Genomic DNA, 20,314 nt, shown 5'->3' with positions numbered 1-20,314 from the left:
GCCAGGATTTTCGCCCCCCACCCCAGTCCCGCTCGCCATCCACGGCGCAGCCCCCGCCCGGCGCTACCCAGTCCCGCTCGCGATCCCCGACGCCCGGCGCTACCGATGTAGCCCGCCCCGCCCGTGACCAGCACGGTCCTCCCCGCACTCGCGCCGAGCAGCGTCTTCTCCACCGCCATGGCAGCCTAGCGCGCGCAGCTTCCCTCCCGCAACCGCAAGCTGCTACCTACCTCCCCGCCTGCCGGCACCGGCCTCTGCCTCCTCGACCATAGCGCGAGCCAAGGGAGGAGGAGGAGAGGAGGCCCTCTTCCCCGCGGGGCGCGCGGATCTAGCCGGGGCCTGGAGGAAGCAGGCGGGGAACGTGGGGAGTGGTAATTTTACTAATTCATGTTAGCAGTGGCATATAGAGTAGGTAATTTCTCCAGATCAGATGTTCGCGGCCCCCGAATCGAGCCCTCGACAGCGCGAGACCTCTCCCCGCGGCGCCCAAATCCTGCCATGGTCGAGGGCTTCCTACCACGGCTCCTTCCCTTCGTCGTGTGGCCTCGACAGTGTCGACAGCGCGCGACCTCCAAATTGTCGTCATCGCACCGACATCGCCCCAGGTCGACGATAATCTGGCAGCCCACAACCCCGTCATCCCCGTCATCGCCCCTGGCGGCCAGATCCTTGTCCCACGAGGATGTCGTCGGTGAAGAAGCTCTTTGCGCCCCCAGCCCGGTGCGCAGATCGGCTGTTGGGGGAGAACTCCCCGGCGCCCCACACGAGGAGACGAGATCACCGTCTGTATCTCCCCGCCCCCTCCCGATCGTCAAACCCGCGCGAGCAACCCTAGCGCTAGCTCTCACTCCTCCCTCCGTAGTCGCCCCCTCCTCAACGCGAGCCATAGCCGACCCCTCACCGGGCGCTCCCTCGTTGTGTTGTAGGCCGAGGTCACCATCGCCTCCTCCATGCTATCCCCTTATCCGGCTTCGAGAGGATCTCCGACGAAGTCTCTCTGAAGGCCACAGGCTGTCCAACTATGGGGACCTCGTCCGAGGATTTGATCAAGGCGACCGACGGCTCGGAGGTTGATTTGGCGTCCGCTTCCTCTCGACCTTCTCCCTGGCAACGTTTGCCCGGGCATGGGCCAGGGTCATTGACGAGTTCACGTTTGCCATCACGATCGCCTTGGTTGTTTTGGGAGGCTAGACGGTCTCTGCAACAATGTGTTCATGTCCATCTCTCTCGCCAGCATGTACGACAGGTGTGGCGAGATGGGCGAGGCTAAACTACAACCGCAGTGATGTCGATCAGGTTGTGTTTCCTTATAGTTCTTGTGCTGCTGCCTGCGCAGTGTTGCGATTACTAAGGATGATATTAAGGTCTTTGTCGCGGTGCCGTCGAAATCTAGCACTGAGTTTCCTAATGCTGCCTGGTGGTACGAGGCCGTCTCTGCGGCTGTAGCCTCAATATTTGATTTATTTCATTGATTGCAAATTTGTAGGTGCAGTTGGTTGATTTATTTAACTGTTTGCAAATTTATAAGTGTCGTAGATTAACACATGTCGCTTGTTGCAGATTCCCTGGTAATGTTGTTGGCGTAAATATGCCTGCGTCATCAGCTCCTACGGCAACTACTCTTGCTCCTGAGGTTTGTTCTCTCTATCATAAGTCAAACGCGCTCATCTCTTTTTTATTTGTCTGTATCAATCTGTCATATAGGTCAAGCAATGGGGCAATGCTATTTAGTTTGATTTAGCGTGGTACATTTTTCATTGACTGGTTAAGAAAAAATCCAGTTGATTTATCTTTTGATTTCTAAATTGCATTAAGTATCAATATCTCCGTAATTGTGTGATTAATTGAATGCCAAGGATGCTCTATATTTAATGCTTCTTTTTTCAATCACTGTCTTCTGCTGATGTAATCTTTTGACAGGACACAGGGAAGATGACCAAGATCGCTGCTACTATCATGAGTCTTTTGATCATGCATATAGCAACTAATCTGCCACTAAGCAAGTATATGACACTGCATTAGCCCATTATGACCTCAGTTCATCTCCCCAATGCGTTGTGTTGAATGAGCCACCTCATAAAATGTCAACGCCATGCCTTTCAGCATTCAACCAACCATCCATTGCTTATGCGCCATGCCTTTCAGCATTCAACCAACCATCCATTGCTTATTCAGAGTTCACATGGTTCTAGAATCCTGGATGCACCGACAAGCTGCAAAGTGTTTCCTTTTTTTTAAAAAAAAGAAAAGTTCAAGCTACCAGAGATCACGCCCATATGGTGGGTTGGGTCCCTGAGGACCTAACAAGAAATTGACTTCTGATTTCATTGAGCTATATCCATGCGGTGGGGCATCAGTTTTTATTTGTTTGTTTTCTGCATTTTGCATGACTTCGTAATTTTGTATTGTAAACTAATTTACTTGGAGATAGACCTATTTTCTTGTATAAACCAACTACATTTTATGCTTGCCCTTTGGAGATACCAGGATCACTATGTACCTATCGTAAGTGCCAACTATTTATTTGTTTTTGGTGTAACTCATTTACTTCTTTTTTTTCAGATTGGTAGTAAATGACAGATTAACACACCTGAGAGCTGCTAGGATCAACAACTTTCTTTCAAAATGCATCTGTTCATTCTTTTTTCTTTTGCATTTAGATTACCCTTTGTTTTGTGGTCTGTAAATACCACATGAGCATGAGCACATGGCCCTTATGTTTGAACGATTTCACATATTTTTATATAATATGTCTTTTTCATGCATATGTATCCCTACATATGCATGCATACAAATTATTTGGATAATTAAATCTAACTTGAGTGTATTCTGCTCTTCTTTCGCTATATAGAGATGAAATATGTGATAGAATTATCCATAAAAACATGGCTTGATCTGTCCGCTGTTGTTGTATATTGATCAAGAGAAGCAAGCTAGCTTCGATGAGAAGAGCAGAATGTTAGTTGGATGTGGTTTGGTCTTCTTTCACCTGGTGATCTCTTCTATCTTTAAATTATAATATGTTCTTGTGCTTTCAGTAACATATCGTTCTTTTCTCTAAAATAAATATTAATGGTTTTCAACTTATCCTGGCTTATTTGTATATGTAGGTTAGTGGTCAACTGTACTATGCTGCTACGATCTTTCAGGTACCGACATATTGTTGGTTTCCTATATGGATTATAGAATTATCCAGTTCAAGCATGCCTAGGTATTATAGATGCCCATTTGTGTTAGGACTTATTATGATGATCTCAACTTGGGAATAATTGCTAAACTTGTCTGGGCAACTTGGGATCATTACTTTTTAGACCCCACATTATATATTGAATTCCTTTATCACTTGTATCTATCATTTGTTTGCAAGCAGAGAGTTGGATTCTCTAGGGCATTTGATGTCACTCATGTGTCAATTCTTCTTATTACTGAAGGTACATGTGAACACTTTTGCATATGCTCTATTGAAATTTAACCTAAGTATTTTTCAACTTTAATATGATTTTTACACCCTAGAAAGGCATTTTGTTACTGATACAACTGCATGCTAGGGGAAGTTCACATGCATAGCTTCTATCCTGTGTTAGAGACAATCTGTAGTTTTATATGGCCCCTGATGTCCATTAACCAGACCTTGATCAGAGGTTGGTGACTAGATAGCATGTCACACCATAAAAAATTCCTTGCTTGCTTGCTTTAGTTGAGAAGGACATGCCTCGTGCAGGTTGAGTATTCGAAGCAGCCTCTCCGCATGTGTGGGAGGATGGCTTGCCTTGGTTTTTTTACTTCCCTAGACCTCATTCGTGTAGGATCCTCTAGCACCAGGTCTACCTTTTTTGCTTGCTTTGGCTGCTAAAGTTGTGCCCAGCTTTAAGGAGCAAATAAATTTGGAAAAAAAAACTCATTTCAACAAATAAAGCTGCTCTCAAATATCCATTTGCATGTTTGTTGCATTTTTTTCAATTATTTGTTTAAGACTCTGTTGCATCATCACCAAGCTCTTGTGTTGTCCCCAATAGCATTTGTGATTCTGGTTCATTCATTCGTGTACCATGACAACAAATTAACTTGCAATAATGTCGTGTTCACCTTAAGGTTGTCAACATACATGCTTCTTGTGAAATATTTAGAACTTACTATGATGAATACCTTACTGCATAATCCATTAATATGCTGAAGCAATATTCCTCTTTAACATGGAAGGAATAAATATACTATTCTGGAGCTTAATGGCATTGACACAATATCTGATAGACTTACTAGCTATACTGATAATTGACAGGTGCATGTTTCACATTTAATTTTTCTATTTTCATAGAACTAACACTATCTGAGTAACTTGTTGTTAAATTTGAGATATTAAGACATCAGGACGGATCCAATCAACTTTTATTAAGGCATCTTCCTTCAGTATCACTTGTGTTGTTGCTGCACTGCTCCTACCCACTCCATCCGAGAATGAGAATATACTCTATCTAAATCGAATTGTTTATATGGACAATACTCATTATTATGTCTTTATTTATTGTAATTGTTTGATGTGGCTGAGAGGAGTTACTATCGAAGGGATCTTTCATTCTTTGAACTTCTAGCCACCTGGTATAGGATCCTAAGGACAACAGAGACTCCATCCATCCTTAGCAATGACCATGATCCATGTTAGCAAAACCAGATATATCCTGCTCTCAATCAATAATTCAGTATCAAGCAGTGGTTACTGTCGCTGCTTCCTTCCAGTCTGGTGGTTATCTGAAGCAGCAATTCCTACACCTTCAACAGCCTATGCAGTCTCCACAGGAGCAGTGCAACCTCAATCCACTATTGCAACAACAAATATGATAGCTTCTGCTGGTCATTCTATGTTTCTGTCATGTAAGTTTCAGGAAATAAATTTATTCAGTGTGGCAACTGGAAGAAAGCTCATACTATTTTAATGACTTGTGTGGAATGAGTTAAGTTTGTACCCGTGAATTGTGTTCAATGTTTTATTGATTCTTCCATCCTTATTCCATCTACTAGGTATATGTCGGTGCGTTATCACGAAATCAATATGATAAAATACATTGATATACAAAACATTAATTGGTTTTTATTGATTCTTCCATCCTTATTCCATCTATTATTCCATCTACTAGGTATATGTATATGACGGTGCATTATTATGAAATCAATATGATAAAAATATTTATATACAAAATACTAATTGTTAGTATGCACTTCTGTTGGCATCACTAATAGTAGATGTTTACATACCTAACTATATCTTTTAATGTATGTAAACATCCACTCTTAGTGTGTATGTAAACATCCACTTTTAGTGATGCCAACAAAAGTGTAGAATAACAATTAGTGTTTTTGCATATCAATGTATTTTATCATAATGCTTCTGCATTTCAACGTATCTTACTATTATATGTTGACTCCGTAGCAACGCACGGGCATGCACCTAGTCATGATTGATGCATGAAAGGACGTTCAATGATTTTTTTCATACGGAAGATGACAACGCGCTCCTTTCCTTGTTTCTTAAATCAAAATTATAGATTAAGTTTGGTGTCACAAACTTTTTTTCGATCAAATCCTAAATCTGAGCATCTCCAAGAGATTAGTCAAATGGCTCAGCAAGCCAAATTTTGGCTACTCAATAGCAAAATAACTCTCCAATAGACTAGTCATCCAACTTGCCAAGCTATCCGCCTCTTCAAATTGGCTCCCTCTCTAGCCAAATTTGGCTAGCCGCTGACTAGCCAAACTAAATAGAGAGTCTGTTGGAGTGAGATGCTACATATAGAATGTAATCTTTATGAAGAGTTAAATAGAGTGTCATATAGAGAGTCGAAAATGGAGTGTCTCTTGGAGATGCTCTAACCTTATTAAACAATGGAGAGAAAGAGAGGGGGAACAAATGTCGCATGGCCCCCTTGTCAAGGAGCTCGACATCGGACGCCAAAGTCCGGCATGATGTATCCATGCTGGCTCCAAGCCATATAGCTAGCCACAGACCCACACTGAGTTATGGCATCGCGACATGTTATCTCAGCGATTTAACCCATAACGCCAACGCCAAGTCTAGAATATAAAATATATGCATACCTATGTAATTGAAGAACCTACAATCATAGTTGGCTCAATGAAGTCGAACCGTTTAGACACACAACATTGTCTTAAAGTCGTAGTCACTTAGTAGCTAATGCCATTCTGCCACTCTAAATGTGTTGGACCTCTAGAAAGACATGGTTGTGCAGTAGAAGTATGATGGCTTGAGGTGGAGGCTTTGTCACGAACCTTGGCACAAAGATCCCTGACACCAAGCTCGATGTTAAGATCCACAGGTCGAGATTGATGCTAGGTCAACACAAACCTCCACGGTAGCTCCGAGTCGCACAACTCGACACCAAGGCTAGGGTCCGAAGAATAAAAATAAAACCTCCAAATGTCTAAATGTGTATACTTTTCAAAAAAGGTTAAAAATCGGTAAATATACTGTAAGAGAAATTCAGAGTTAAGATCTGTTTTGTATGTAAATATTTCTTATCCATAAGTGCACGTATTATCTTTGTCCTATGATAAACTAACCTTTAGACTTGTCCTAAGTCAAATTATTTTAAATTAAATTACATTTATAAAATTTAATATTTACGACAAGCAATTAATATAATTAGATATGTCACGACATATATTTTCATAATGTATTTATTTGATGCCAACCTAACTATCCTACTTACTCCTATCCCTAACATATATATCTATTCAATATGAAGACTTGGTTCAGGGAGAATCCACAACCTAAATTTTGGGAGCGTAGTATAGTAAGACTGTGCTCAACATACCATATATTATAATCGTGCAAAACATTTTGTGCCCAATTGCCCTGCTCACAAAGTTGAGTTTGAAATAGGAGGTAGTTAAGATTGCTGACAGCCTAACAATATGTCATCTATCTCTATGGAACAGGAATACAATGTGTTTGTACGTACCATCTACCATGTATCCTCCTCTATAAACATACTTGTTTTGAAATATCGTTTGGTTCACAAAATGCAATGTAAATGGCAACGGTAATAATTCACACTCGATTACTAGCGGGAACAAGATTGAATAGGACGTCATCGATTTCTAGTGTGATATCTGATTACGATTGGACTTAAATAAATATGGTTTATCGTTATCGGTTACCATTTCCGTAAACCAAATATCAGTTAATAGACAGTATCGTACATAAATAGTTTTATAGTCGATGTGGCATTAAATTAATAACGAGAGAGATACAGTATCCTTTGATGATATAACGCACTAGAAATAACCTAAGTGAGCCACTGATGTGGCAATAAAATATGCACAGCGACGATGTGGCACATTGCCGGCCTTTACTACTACCGAATTAACATCTCCAGCGGATCCTCGCGAAAAAATTCCATCCACAAGCTAAGAGCAACTTGGCATTGAAGAATGGCGATTGGCGATGTGCTCATGGCCTTTCCCGAGCGGAACGACTGGGCCACTGCCCACTGAGCTCTTTTTTCTCACGTTGACAGGGGTGTTTTGTTGTCTAAACTAATGAATATCTGCTAAGAAACAAATGCAAGTTCACGAACAGCTGAGGAATAGTTGAGTGATACGTACGGAGAGAAGATAAAGAAATACACGATCACGCATATCGGCATATGACAGCATCAGCAGCAGAAATATTTATCATGATTTAGTTCAAATATTCGAGAACGGTTCAGAGGACAAGAAATCAGAAATGCACAGCACGGTCACGCATGCTACGCATTAATTTAATAATAGCATTGATTTAATAATAACACATGCCGCATGGCAGTATGGCAGTACTATAGCCGCGATGTACTTTTTTTCCTTAAAAGGGAAAAGAGTATGTTACAGCAAATTTTAAAAGTGATCTAGCAGATACACATCTTGATTACGCTAACCAGTTTCTTAAAAAAAGAATCCAGTACTGCAGACTATATGCACAATTAGGGCACATGGCAGAGAACTGAGAGCAAAGCTCCTACGGCCATGGGTTGTTTGAGATTTTTTTTTTCGTTAAAAAATAACACTAGTACGGTTGTGATCCCGTCCCGCCGAGTCAGCAGATCACATCAGATCAAAATCAGCGCGTCCAAGCATGCTCCCGGCGTAGCTACAGTACACAGAGGGAGACGAACCGGGAGCCCCTGGCCACAAGTCTCCCCGGCGAGTCCTCCACCACAAGCTCGCCCGGCAGCTCACTGATTGCTCGAGTTGCGTGCTCGCGCAGGCGACTTATATGCACCACTCGCCCCCGCTGGATCTCCCCTCCCGGCCTCCCCTCCCTTGCCGTCCACTTCTTCCTCCACCACAGTCATCAGTGGCGTTATCCTCTTCGTTCTCGCCTCCCTGGTTGTTGTTGGCTGGGTGTTGGCGAGCTGGGAGTAGAGACCGAGAAGTGGAGCGGCCATGAAGATCCAGTGCGACGCGTGCGAGGGCGCGGCTGCCACGGTGGTGTGCTGCGCCGACGAGGCCGCGCTGTGCGCGCGCTGCGACGTCGAGATCCACGCCGCCAACAAGCTCGCGAGCAAGCACCAGCGCCTCCCGCTCGAGGCGCTCTCCGCCAAGCTCCCGCGCTGCGACGTCTGCCAGGTACGTACGTCGTCACGCACTAGCTAGTATTTAGCTAACCAGCGCATGCGGCGGCGGCATGCGCAGATGCGCTACACGCACGACGTACGGCGCAAGCAAGCTAACCTTGCTTCGCGGTCGCAGGAGAAAGCGGCGTTCATCTTCTGCGTGGAGGACCGGGCGCTCTTCTGCCAGGACTGCGACGAGCCCATCCACGTCCCGGGCACGCTCTCCGGGAACCACCAGCGCTACCTGGCCACCGGCATCCGCGTCGGCCTCGCCTCGGCTTCCGCCTGCAGCGACGCCTGCGACGCCCACGACTCCGACCACCACGCCCCGCCCAAGGCCACCATCGAGCCACCGCACGCCGCCGTCTCCGCCGCGGTGCAGCAGGTGCCCTCGCCGCCGCAGTTCCTGCCGCAGGGCTGGGCCGTCGACGAGCTCCTGCAGTTCTCCGACTACGAGTCCAGCGACAAGGCAAGACGATAGCGCAAGCTCCGGTCCATGTCCGCGTGCACCCACCGGATCCCGTCTCACGTTCTTGCTCTGTTTTATGTGTTTTGCAGCTGCACAAGGAGCCGACGCTCGGGTTCAAGGAGCTGGAGTGGTTCGCCGACATCGACCTCTTCCACGAGCAGGCGCCCAAAGCCAGCAGGACGTTGGCGGAGGTGCCGGAGCTTTTCGGATACCAGGCGGCGAACGACGCGGCGTACTACAGGCCGGCCAAAGCCGCCGCCGGCGGCGGCGCTGGGGTTCGCCAGAGCAAGAAGGCCCGGATCGAGGTCACCGACGACGAGGATTACCTCATAGTCCCTGATCTTGGTTAAATAAGAGAGCGCAGGAGTTTTGTTTCGTCTCCTGATGTGTACGGTGTACCAGAGAAGAATTTTACTGTGTACAAGCTAGTGTCAAGTGTTGTGCATCTTTGACTGTAGTGTCGCTCAATTCTGAACATCTATTAAGCCACTTTTGTTGCTATGCTAATACCAGTCTGAGACACTGATGTTTTTAACAGAACATTTGTCTGATTTTGCTGACACTTCTACTTACAGAGACCACAAGTGAATTAGCTGAGATAAGGTATTTTTCGGTAGGCTCACCAACACAGAATAAGAATCCCCAATGTTTGCCAACTGCCCCAGATACCATTGGAAGCCAGCAAAGTTAGGGCTTGCCTTCCACGAATTGGAAGGGATTGGTTAGGATTTGAAATGGATTTTAATTTGTTATGTGAAAGTTACCTAGAGAGGGGTGAATAGACGGAATCTAAAAATGATAAACTTAAGCACACACTACAAGTCGGGGTTAACGTTAGAATTATAATCGAGTCCGAAAGAGAGGGCGAAAACAAATCACAAGCAAATGAAAGCGGATGACATGGTGATTTATTTTACCGAGGTTCGGTTCTTGTAAACCTACTCCTCGTTGAGGTGGACCCTTTCCCTCTCTCAAACGGTCACCTAGACCGAGTGAGCTTTTCTCCTTAATCAACGGGTCACTTAGACCCCTCACAAGGACCACCACAACTTGGTGTCTCTTGCGTTGATTACAAAGGTGTTGAGAACAAGAATGGGGAAGAAGAAAAGCGATCCAAGCGACAAGAACTCAAATGAACACAAATATCTCTCTCACACTAATCACTAAATGTTTGGAGTGATTCCGGACTTGGGAGAGGATTTGATCTCTTGTTTGTGTCTTGGAGTGAAGTCTAGAGCTCTTGTATTGAATACAATGGCTGAAAACTTGGATGCCTTGAAGTGTGGTGGTTGGGGGTATTTATAGCCCCAACCACCAAAGTGGCCGTTGGGGAGACTGTCTGTCGACGGACGTATCGGACAGTCCGGTGTACCAGCCACGTCACCCAATCGTTGCTGTTAATTGGGGTTTTTCCCTTTATTTAAAAAAAATAAAAAAAGAGGAGAAAGGGGTCTGCCGGGCTGGGCCGCTACAAGGCCTTACAGTCGAGCAACCCAGCCGGGAAATACTAAACCCTAGACCAAGGTGCCGTATCTTGGGAGAGGCAAGGAAGAGAGGACAGAGCTGGGCGGCGGAGGCGGCTCTGAACGGCCTCTCCGTTTTCAGTGGCTGCTCGGCCGAAGCTTTCGTCCTCTCCTTGCGCGACCACCTCCTGCTCGGCTCCTTATAATGGGAGTTCGATCTCCTGGTTTGGAAATCTGTATACGCAATATTCCTTCTCCTCTCTCCCTGTTCACTGCTCCAGTTGAGAATTGGATCGATTGACTCAATCTCTGGCCTTCCTGAGGTGATTCTTGCTGGTTGTGATTGGAAGAAAGCTGTAGCTGGTGCTGCGCACGTGCAGCAATGGTTCCTTGTGCTTTTCTTCTGTGCTCGGACGCTTGTGTGGTGCTCTGTCTGTTCTGATTATTGTCCACCGTGGCCTGGTGCTTGGGCTCCCTGCTGCGCGGTGTTCGTCATCGCCAAGATTCTGAAGCCCAGAACATACAAGCTGGCCAACAGTCAAGGCGAGGTCTACAGCAACGCTTGGAACATCCGACAGCTACGTCGCTTCTACCCTTAAGATGTTTTCAAGTCGTTCATGTACCTGCTTTACATACATAAGCAAAGTCTAACCTTCAAGGAAGGGTCAGCCTTGCCTCGGCAAAGCCCGACCCTCCCTCGGGGGCTAGAAGGGGGGAACCCCCTCTGCGTCAGAATTTTCCTCGGAAAAAGTCTTTCTGCCAGAACATCTTTCGTGCTTTTCGACTACTTCGATAGTGGAGTCCAGAAAATGACGGAGTACACGTAAGCAGGCAAGGCCGACCGAGCCGAGGGACTCCTACGCCTCCGGGATACAGATACCTCACTCATCACCTTCTGCGATAAGTAACTCACGCTCAGATAAGGGATTTCGCTGTCCGAACAAGTCTTAACGCTCGAAAACTTTTTCTGCCAAAACGATTTTTCGTGCTTTCTCGACTATATCGATAACAGAATCCTACGGACGAGTAAGAGTACACGTAAGCAGGCAAGGCCGACCGAGCCGAGGGACTCCTATGCCTCTGGGATACGAATACCTCACTCATCACCTTCTGCGATAAGTAACTCACACTCGGATGAACGAATCTGTTACCGACGAACAAGTCCTGATACTCGAAACAAGGGGAAAAGAAACGCAGCTTTACAACACGACGACAGTATGTTTGGCCTCGGCGGCCGCAAAAAACATACGCACACTACAGACAAACTGTCCCTGCAGGTTCAGACATCAGTAGGGGGAGCAGCAGCACCCTCGGCATCGACTCCACCTTCGGTGGAATCCGACCCAGCCTCGGACAGCAACATTGTCAGAGGATCTCCACCTCGAAGGAAGACGTCGGCACCGCACCTGGGCCATCATCGCCAGGGTCTCCTCCAGGAACCTGGCCCAAGCAGACGGCCGGACCGGCCGCTCCGTAGCCTCAGCCAGCTATCCCCCAAGGACACCAGCCCGGCTCATGGCCTCGGCAGCCCGACTCCAGGGTTGGTCCCGCCAGTGGACGACCTAGCCAGGTCCCAGTCGCCGCTGCTACGCCTCCTCGGCCTGGGAAGTCCCCTACTCCTGGGCCGACGAAGTTTCTTCTTCAGCCAACTCCGCCTCTATCCGTGCTGACGCCGCTGCCTCCGGCTTCGGCTCATCGCAGAGCAGCCGGGGGTTCCTTCACTAAGCAAGAGAAGCCTTGAGTGGCAAGGCCGACCGAGTCGAGGGACTCCTACGCCTCCGGGATACGGATACCTCACTCGTCACCTTCCGCACAGGGCAACTCACACTTGGTTAAGCGGTCCAGCTAGCCGACAGGCGAGTCCTGGTGCACGAAATGGGGAAGAAACATGGCTTTACGCCCAAATACACAAATGTTCAGGCCCCGACAGCCGCAATGAACATACGACAGCACTCAAGGTGCCATTACAAACGGGACTCCGGTTCCGTTCCCGCGGGTACGAACAACCTCCATACTAGGAGGCCCGCGGGACGACGAACTCCAAGCGGCTCACCGCCGTCCGCTCCTGCAGCAGCGACAACGACCTCCGTCCCGGGCGGCAAGACAGCTGCAGCAACGGCTTCCGGGCAAACGCTGCGACGGAAAAGCTCTTGCCCACAAAGGACGAGAACCAGCCATTCAAGCCAGGGAGACGGAGGTCCAGGGGTGCAGACGGAGTTGGCGATCTCGTCGGCAGAGAAACCTTCTCCGGCTGTTACCACCTCAGCACCGACGGCGGCGTCCACCTGTCCGCCAACACCGCACCAGCGGGCGCTGGCCGCCCCAAAGCGTACCGGCAGGTCCTCACTCCCGCCCTCACCGAGGCCACCCCAGAACATGAGCACCGCCCTCGCGGCGCACGACGTGCTGGGCAACCCTCTGGCGTGGCTGTCGGCGCGAGGAAGACCTGGACGTGGCCGGCCCGTACGCGGCACGACCATCGCCCGGACAGAGGACGCAATGTTGCACCCTGGCTGGGCAGCAGCAGTTCGCCTTCCCCGGCATGGCTGAAGGAAGCCTCCGCGGGGCTGGAGAATGCCTTTCTCCCCCAAACGCCGGGGAAGAAAAGGGTTACCGGCCCACGCAGAGGCAACCCCCCACTCGGTGCGTTCCTCTGCCTCAACCCAGATGACAAAAATCCTTGAAGCTGAGGGCGGGGCAGAGGCCGCAGCCCGACTCGCTTCTCTCCACCAAATTGCCCATTGGTGGGGGAAGGCGGCCGGGCTGCACGACGAAAATCCTTGAAGCCGAGCGATGGCTGAAAGGTACCAACCACCACGAGGTTGCGCTCCTTCCAACAACGGCAAGAGCAAGACAACGCGGGCGCTCCCCATCCAGGGGCTCGGAAGGCGGAAGGACGTGACACATGAGGAAAGCGCGAAGGCATGGCTACCATCTAGGAGGTCGGTCCCTTTTTAAAGGCGACTCTCCCCCTTGCGTCCTCAGCCATCGTGGACTGAGTCTTCACCAACACGCTTCAAGGTCCCCCCCTACGACACGGGGGCTGGGCCCCACGCGACATGCAAGCTGCCCCGGGACAGAAGGAGCCAAACCGCCGCGCACGGAGCGTGTAACCGCCAAGCGGTTACAAGCATTCCTCTGTCTTCGCCCAAACCAGCGGGTGAAAGGGCAGACCGCCATGCAGGCGGCATGCGACTGCACCAAGGGGGCGCACCCTTTCTACTTCGACGCATCCAGCATGGAGGCCCAGACCCACACGTCATGTAACCGGCGCGCCGGTTACTACGTGCAAAAAACTGCAGCGCCACTTGCGCCAGCGCCTCGCCTTCTCGACTACGGAACCGGTGCCACGACTCGAGGCAACCCTGCGCACGGCCCAGCAGTGCCAACCAGGCACGCCGGTCACGGGTCAGTCAGCCGCGGGAGAAGGCGCGACGGTCGATATGGCCAGAAGTGGGCCGACGGTAATGGCTGCGGCAGGCGGGCGGACGCAGCAGTCAAATCATCTGCAGGCTCACGTCCCCTCCTGGAACAGCGAGAGAGCTCTCTCCCACGGCGTGAAGACGACGCGCCCGTGTCCCGTTCCTCGAACGGCTTGCGCATGCGCAACGACTGTCCCGCGAACCACTCGTCTCGTTGCATTAACTCTGCGGCAGGACAGGCGACACCTTTGGCAGGCGAAGCGGGCGACGCTTCACCTCCGCCATAATGACCACGTCAAAAAAGGTGCGCCACGTCGTTCAATTTCGTATCCTTTTCCTCTTCCCCTTTCTCTCTCTTGCTACAGGGACCGAGAAAGGGGATACTCCGAAAGGGATCCTTCTCCGCGAAGGAAGCGGGCCCCGAGCCCCCTACTGATCAGAGGTTCGAAGGCTGGCCCCTCGGAAGAGTTCGACAGCCGCCTCAGAGCACTCGGGCTCCGCGCCCACTACTGGTCAGAGGTTCGAAGGCTGGCCCCTCGGAAGGGTTCGACAGCCGCCTCAGGCCACTCGGGCTCCGCGCCCACTACTGATCAGGGGTTCGTAGGCTGGCCCCCCGACGGGTTCGACAGTCACCCCAGAGCACGCAGAGTGAGGGATGACTCTGGGTACATTTGATACATAACCAAGGCTTGGGCTACGCTCCCAAGGTACCCTAGGACATTTCCGAGACTGGCAGGAACGATTCTGTAACGAAATCCCATCAGAGGGAGGCATCGAGCCCTCAGACCCTATCGAACGGGACCGGGTCCGACAAATCACCTGCAGGTACTTTTGGAGCGTGCCTCTGGGCCACTAGCCGACCCTTATCGAACGCGGCACGAGCGTCCACTCGGATCACCCGTTAGCAACTCACTGGAGACACCATGTTCGGCGCCCTCCGAGGGCAACATGGCGCTTCCCCCCTCCTTGCGGAAAGGCGACGCAGGGGCATATGAAAAAAAGCCGAGTCTGCCCTTGGCCGTCCTCTCGCCCTGTGCAAAGGCTCGAGGGCTGCTCTCGCAAACCTGGCTCCGGCCAAACCGTTGACAACGTCAACATACCAGCCCGAGAACTCGGAACCTGACTATGCACCCGGGCAACGACCAGTTCGCATGAGGGAACAACCAGACCGGCCGAGCCATCATGAAAGGCATTAAGACCTCGAAGGAGTCAAACCACTCCTCCGAAGCCTCAGGGGCTACACCCGACGGGTGCGCTCGCGCGCACCCATCGGAACAAAATGCAACCGAGAAAGGCCGGTCCCCTTGCAAAAAAGTGCGACAAAGCCTCCAAGCGAGTACCCACACTCCCTTTGAGGCTCGGGGGCTACTGTCGGGGACCGTAATTAGGGGTACCCCCAAGGCTCCTAATCTCAGCTGATAACCCCCATCAGCACAAAGCTGCAAAGGCCTGATGGGCGCAATTCCGGTCAAAGCTCCGTCCACTCAAGGGACACGATCTCGCCTCACCCGAGCCCAGCCTCGGGCAGGAACGGTAGACCAAGGCAGATTCGTGCCTCGCCCGAGGGTCTCCTCAAGCAACGAACGCACCTTCGACTCGCTCGAGGCCCAGTTCGGGCAGGCTTCGCGGAGAAGCAACCTTGGCCAGATCGCCTCGCCAGACGACCGGATCGCAGGAGCATTTAATGCAAGAATCGCCTGACACCTTATCCTGACGTGTGCTCTCCAGTCGACAAGGCCGAAGTGACCGCAGTCACTTCTCCCCTCCACTGACTGACCTGACAAGAAAACAGCGCCGCCTGCGCTGCTCCGACTGCTGTGCCACCCGCCAGGGTGAGGCTGACAGTAGCCAAGTCTAGCCTCGGGCGCCATAGGAATCTCCGTCTCGCCCGACCCCAGGGCTCGGACTCCACCTCGACCTCGGACGACAGTCTCCGCCTCGCCCGACCCCAGGGCTCGGGCTCAACCTCGACTCGGGAGACGGTCTCCGCCTCGCCCGACCCTAGGGCTTGGACTCAACCTCGACCTCGAACGATGGTCTCCGCCTCACCCGACCCTAGGGCTCGGACTCAACCTCGACCTCGGACGACGATCTCCGCCTCGCCCGACCCCCGGGCTCAGACTCAACCTCAACCTCGGACGACGGTCTCCGCCTCGCCCGACCCCCGGGCTCGGACTCAACCTCGACCTCCGGACGACGGTCTCCGCCTCGCCCAACCCCTGGGCTCAGACTCAACCTCGACCTTGGACGACGGTCTCCGCCTCGCCCGACCCCCGGGCTCGGACTCAACCTCGACCTCCGGACGACGGTCTCCGCCTCGCCCGGCCTCCGGGCTCGGACTCAACCTCGACCTCGGAGGAGCCACCACCTCGCTCGGGCCGACCACGCCACAAGGGGGGGCCATCATTACCCTACCCCTAGCTAGCCCAGGCTACGGGGAATAAGACCAGCGTCCCATCTGGCTCGCCCCGGTAAAACAAGTAATGATGGCACCCCGCGTGCTCCATGACAACGGCGGTTCTCAGCCCCTTACGGAAGCAAGGAGACGTCAGCAAGGATCCGATAGCCCCGACAGCTGTGCTTCTACAGGGCTCAAGCGCTCCTCCGACGGCCACGACGCCATATGAACAGGGCTCCAACACCTCTCCGACAGCCACGTCGGCATGTACATAGGGCTCTGGCTCCTCTCTGCTAGACACGTTAGCACACTGCTACACTCCCCGTTGTACACCTGGACCCTCTCCTTACGTCTATAAAAGGAAGGTCCAGGGCCCTCGTACGAGAGGGTGGCCGCACGGGAGAACGGGCTGACGCGCAGTCTCACGCCCCCTCTCTCTCTCTCTCTCGCGAACGCTTGTAACCCCCTACTGCAAGCGCATCCGCCCTGGGCGCAGGACAACACGAGGCCGCGGTTTCCCCTCGCCGGTTTTCCCCCCTTGTGTATCCGTCTCGCGCCGACCCATCTGGGCTGGGACACGCAGCGACAATTTACTCGTCGGTCCAGGGACCCCCCGGGGTCGAAACGCCGACAGGTCCTAACTCGCTTTGGACATATGGACTGCAAACCAGTCACCACGCCCTATGATCCATCCTACACGCTTAGTAAATATGAAGGCGAGCCTGTGAACCAGCTACTATATTCGCAGATCATCGGATCTCTCATGTACCTGAGCAGTGCAACTAGACCAGATATCTCATATGCAGTATGCAGACTGGCTCGTTATTCGGCTAGTCCAGGAGATAGACACTGGGTAGCTTTGTACAGAGTGCTTCGGTATTTGAAGGGAGCGATGAATCTTGGTATTAAATATACCGGATTTCTGTCAGTACTTGAAGGATTCAGTGATACAAACTGGATCTCTGACTCGGATCAAATGAAGTCTACAAGTGGCTATGTGTTCACTTTAGCTGGTGGGGCCGTGTCATGGAGATCGTCTAAACAATCAGTGTCGACACGTTCCACCAAGGAGGCTGAATTAGTTGCACTTGATTCAGCAGCATTGGAGGCTGAATGGTTGAGAGACCTGTTGTCAGACCTTCCAATGCTAGCAAAGTCGATACAGGCTGTCCTAGTATACTATGACAACACTTCTGTGTTGCTGAAAGTGAACAGTAGAAAGGACAACCAAAAATCCTCGAGGCATATTAGAAGACGACTTGATTCATGTCGGCATGCTAGAGAGACAGGTGTAATAACAGTAGATTACATCAAGTCTGAAAGGAACCTTTCTGATCCTTTCACCAAAGGACTGGCTCAAAAGCCAATCCAAGCAGCGTGCATGGGAATGGGACTCGTACCCTGTTAGCGGTTTCAACTGCGGATAACTGTCCTATGTGACCGGAGATCCCGAGATCTAGGCTCCAGGAAACGAAGCACTGTGGAACCAAGAGCACAAAAGACAAAGAGTCTCATTAGCTGTTGTGCTCTGTCTGTATGGCAGGTTGAGCGATTTGCTCTTAATGAAGTCAATGCTATAAGCAGGGAAATTGTCCTACAGAATTTCCTTAATGATTTCACCTATATGAGCTGGTTGTGGGGTCGCAGTCCGGGAGAGAATGGGGTTTTCTCTCTAGTGAGCTCATGAATAGATATTAAAGGGCATGACCGTAACGCCCTGCCCCGTAAGAGAAGCAGATAATCTGCCTAGTACTATGTGCCTTTTGTGCGAAGATTCTCACACTAGGGTTTGTGGATCAAGGCGTAGTCCTCCGCTTACTCGTGTAGGGTTGGAGTACACTGGGATAGGCTTTGGTTCAAACCTAACAAGTACCTCTGCCGAAAAGTAGTATATAAACAGTACGGGAGCTCAATGACATTGATGAGAAAATAAAAGTGAAAATGGTGGGGATTGCTGTTAATTGGGGGTTTTCCCTTTATTTAAAAAAAATAAAAAAAAGAGGAGAAAGGGGGTCTGCCGGTGTCGGGGACCATAATTAGGGGTACCCTCAAGGCTCCTAATTCTCAGCTGGTAACCCCCATCAGCACAAAGCTGCAAAGGCCTAATGGGTACGATCAAGTCAGAGATCAGTCCATTCGAGGGACTCGATCACGCCTCGCCTGAGCCTAGTGAAAGGGAAATGTGCCCTTGGGCCATTTCTAAGTATTTTGGTGATTTAGTGTCCAACACAAGTGCCTAAGTGTAAAAAGGTGGACAAAGTACAAATCAAGGATAAAGGTATGTTTCTCAGACTTAGTACATTGTTTTAGAGACAAATGTATTGTGTCTAAGTGCTGGAAACAGGAAAAATCCGATTGGAAATGTCTTGGCTCGAGCAGCCAAGACTCTGCTCAGTTTGGGTGCACCGGACTGTCCGGTGGTGCACCAGACAGTGTCCGGTGCGCCAGGCTGGCTCGAGCGAAGTGGCCGCTCTCGGGATTTCACCGGCGACGTACGGCTATAATTCACCGGACTGTCCTGTGTGCACCGGACTGTCCGGTGAGCCAACGGTCAGCCGCGCGATGTGCGCGGGACACGTGGCCGAGCCAACGGCTAGAAAAAGGCACCGGACTGTCCGGTGCGCCAACGGCTCTCAGGCTGCCAACGGTCGACGGTGCCATTTATGGAAAGAAATCGGGCACCGGACAGTGTCCGGTGTGCACCGGACAGTGTCCGGTGTGCACCGGACTGTCCGATGCACCAGTCGACAGAAGGCAAGATCAGCCTTCCTTGATTGCTCTCAATGGCTCCTAGCTGCCTTGGGGCTATAAAAGGGACCCCTAGGCGCATGGAGGAGGATACCAAGGATTCCTACAACATTCCTAAGCACCAAGACATCGATTTCGCGCATTCTTTTCATTGTGATGGCATATAGAGCTCTAGTGGAGTTGTGAACTCATTGAGTTGTGTTGCGAGCTCTTGTTGCAATTTGTGTGCATGTTGACACTCTGATTCTTGTGTCTTGTGTGCGTTGCTAATCCCTCCCTTGCTCCGTGTTCTTTGTGAATTTCAAGTGTAAGGGCGAGAGGCTCCAAATTGTGGAGATTCCTCACAAACGGGATTGAGAAAAAGCAAGCAAAACACCGTGGTATTCAAGTGGGTCTTTGGACCGCTTGAGAGGGGTTGATTGCAACCCTCGTCCGTTGGGACGCCACAACGTGGAGTAGGCAAGCGTTGGTCTTGGCCGAACCACGGGATAACCACTGTGCCATCTCTGTGATTGATCCTTGTTGGGTATTGTGTTTTGTTGAGAATTCCTCTCTAGCCACTTGACAATTATTGTGCTAACGATTAACCAAGTTTTGTGGCTTAAGTTTTCAAGTTTCACAGGATCACCTATTCACCCCCCCTCTAGGTGCTCTCAATTGGTATCGGAGCCGTTCTCTTCACAAAGGGACTAACCGCCCGAAGAGATGGATCCTAAGGGGAAGGGTATCATGATCAACGATAAAGAGAAGGAATCCTTCGTCAACGAGCCGAAGGACGACAAGCCCACCGACTCCGGCTCGGGTCATAGACGGAAAGAAGGGAAGAAGAAGAAGACGAGACGCATCAAGGAGATCGTCTACTACGACAGCGATGAGTCTACTTCCTCCCAAAAGGACGATGACCACAACGACTACGAGAGAAGGAAATCGGTTAATTCGAACTTTTCTTTTGACTACTCTCGTATTCCTCAAAGTGCAAATGCTCATTTATTATCCATTCCACTCGGCAAGCCTCCACACTTTGATGGGGAGGACTACGGAGTTTGGAGCCACAAAATGCGTAGTCACCTATTCTCTCTCCATCCTAGTATATGGGAGATTGTAGAGAGTGGAATGCACTTCGATAGTTCAGATAGTCCCATGTTTATTAATGAGCAAATCCATAAGAATGCACAAGCTACTACTGTTCTTTTAGCTTCTTTGTGCAG

The 20,314-nt window shown here is 50.4% G+C and overlaps 1 protein-coding gene and 1 long non-coding RNA gene across 3 annotated transcripts; both read left to right on the top strand.

Annotated features, from left to right (window-relative positions):
- Positions 1–5,012, top strand: LOC103627393 (uncharacterized). 2 transcript variants are annotated; one of them, XR_553586.3, is made up of 4 exons: positions 1–371; positions 1,561–1,633; positions 1,921–2,992; positions 3,111–5,012. It is a non-coding gene; the product is annotated as an uncharacterized lncRNA (long non-coding RNA). The 2 variants fall into 2 exon arrangements; XR_553585.4 differs by having other exon boundaries at positions 1–1,633.
- A 3,280-nt stretch (positions 5,013–8,292) lies between these two features.
- LOC100284784 (uncharacterized) lies at positions 8,293–9,582 on the top strand. The gene is made up of 3 exons (NM_001157679.2): positions 8,293–8,619; positions 8,743–9,075; positions 9,165–9,582. Exons 1-3 carry the CDS (start codon positions 8,437–8,439, stop codon positions 9,423–9,425), a joined length of 777 nt encoding a protein of 258 aa, NP_001151151.2. The 5' UTR covers positions 8,293–8,436; the 3' UTR covers positions 9,426–9,582.
- The last annotated feature ends 10,732 nt before the right edge of the window (positions 9,583–20,314 follow it).

Source organism: Zea mays, chromosome 5 (assembly GCF_902167145.1).
Source record: "Zea mays cultivar B73 chromosome 5, Zm-B73-REFERENCE-NAM-5.0, whole genome shotgun sequence".
Taxonomy (NCBI): Eukaryota; Viridiplantae; Streptophyta; class Magnoliopsida; order Poales; family Poaceae; genus Zea; species Zea mays.
Note: the sequence above shows the minus strand (reverse complement) of the source record. Positions and strands in the feature narration are given on the sequence as shown.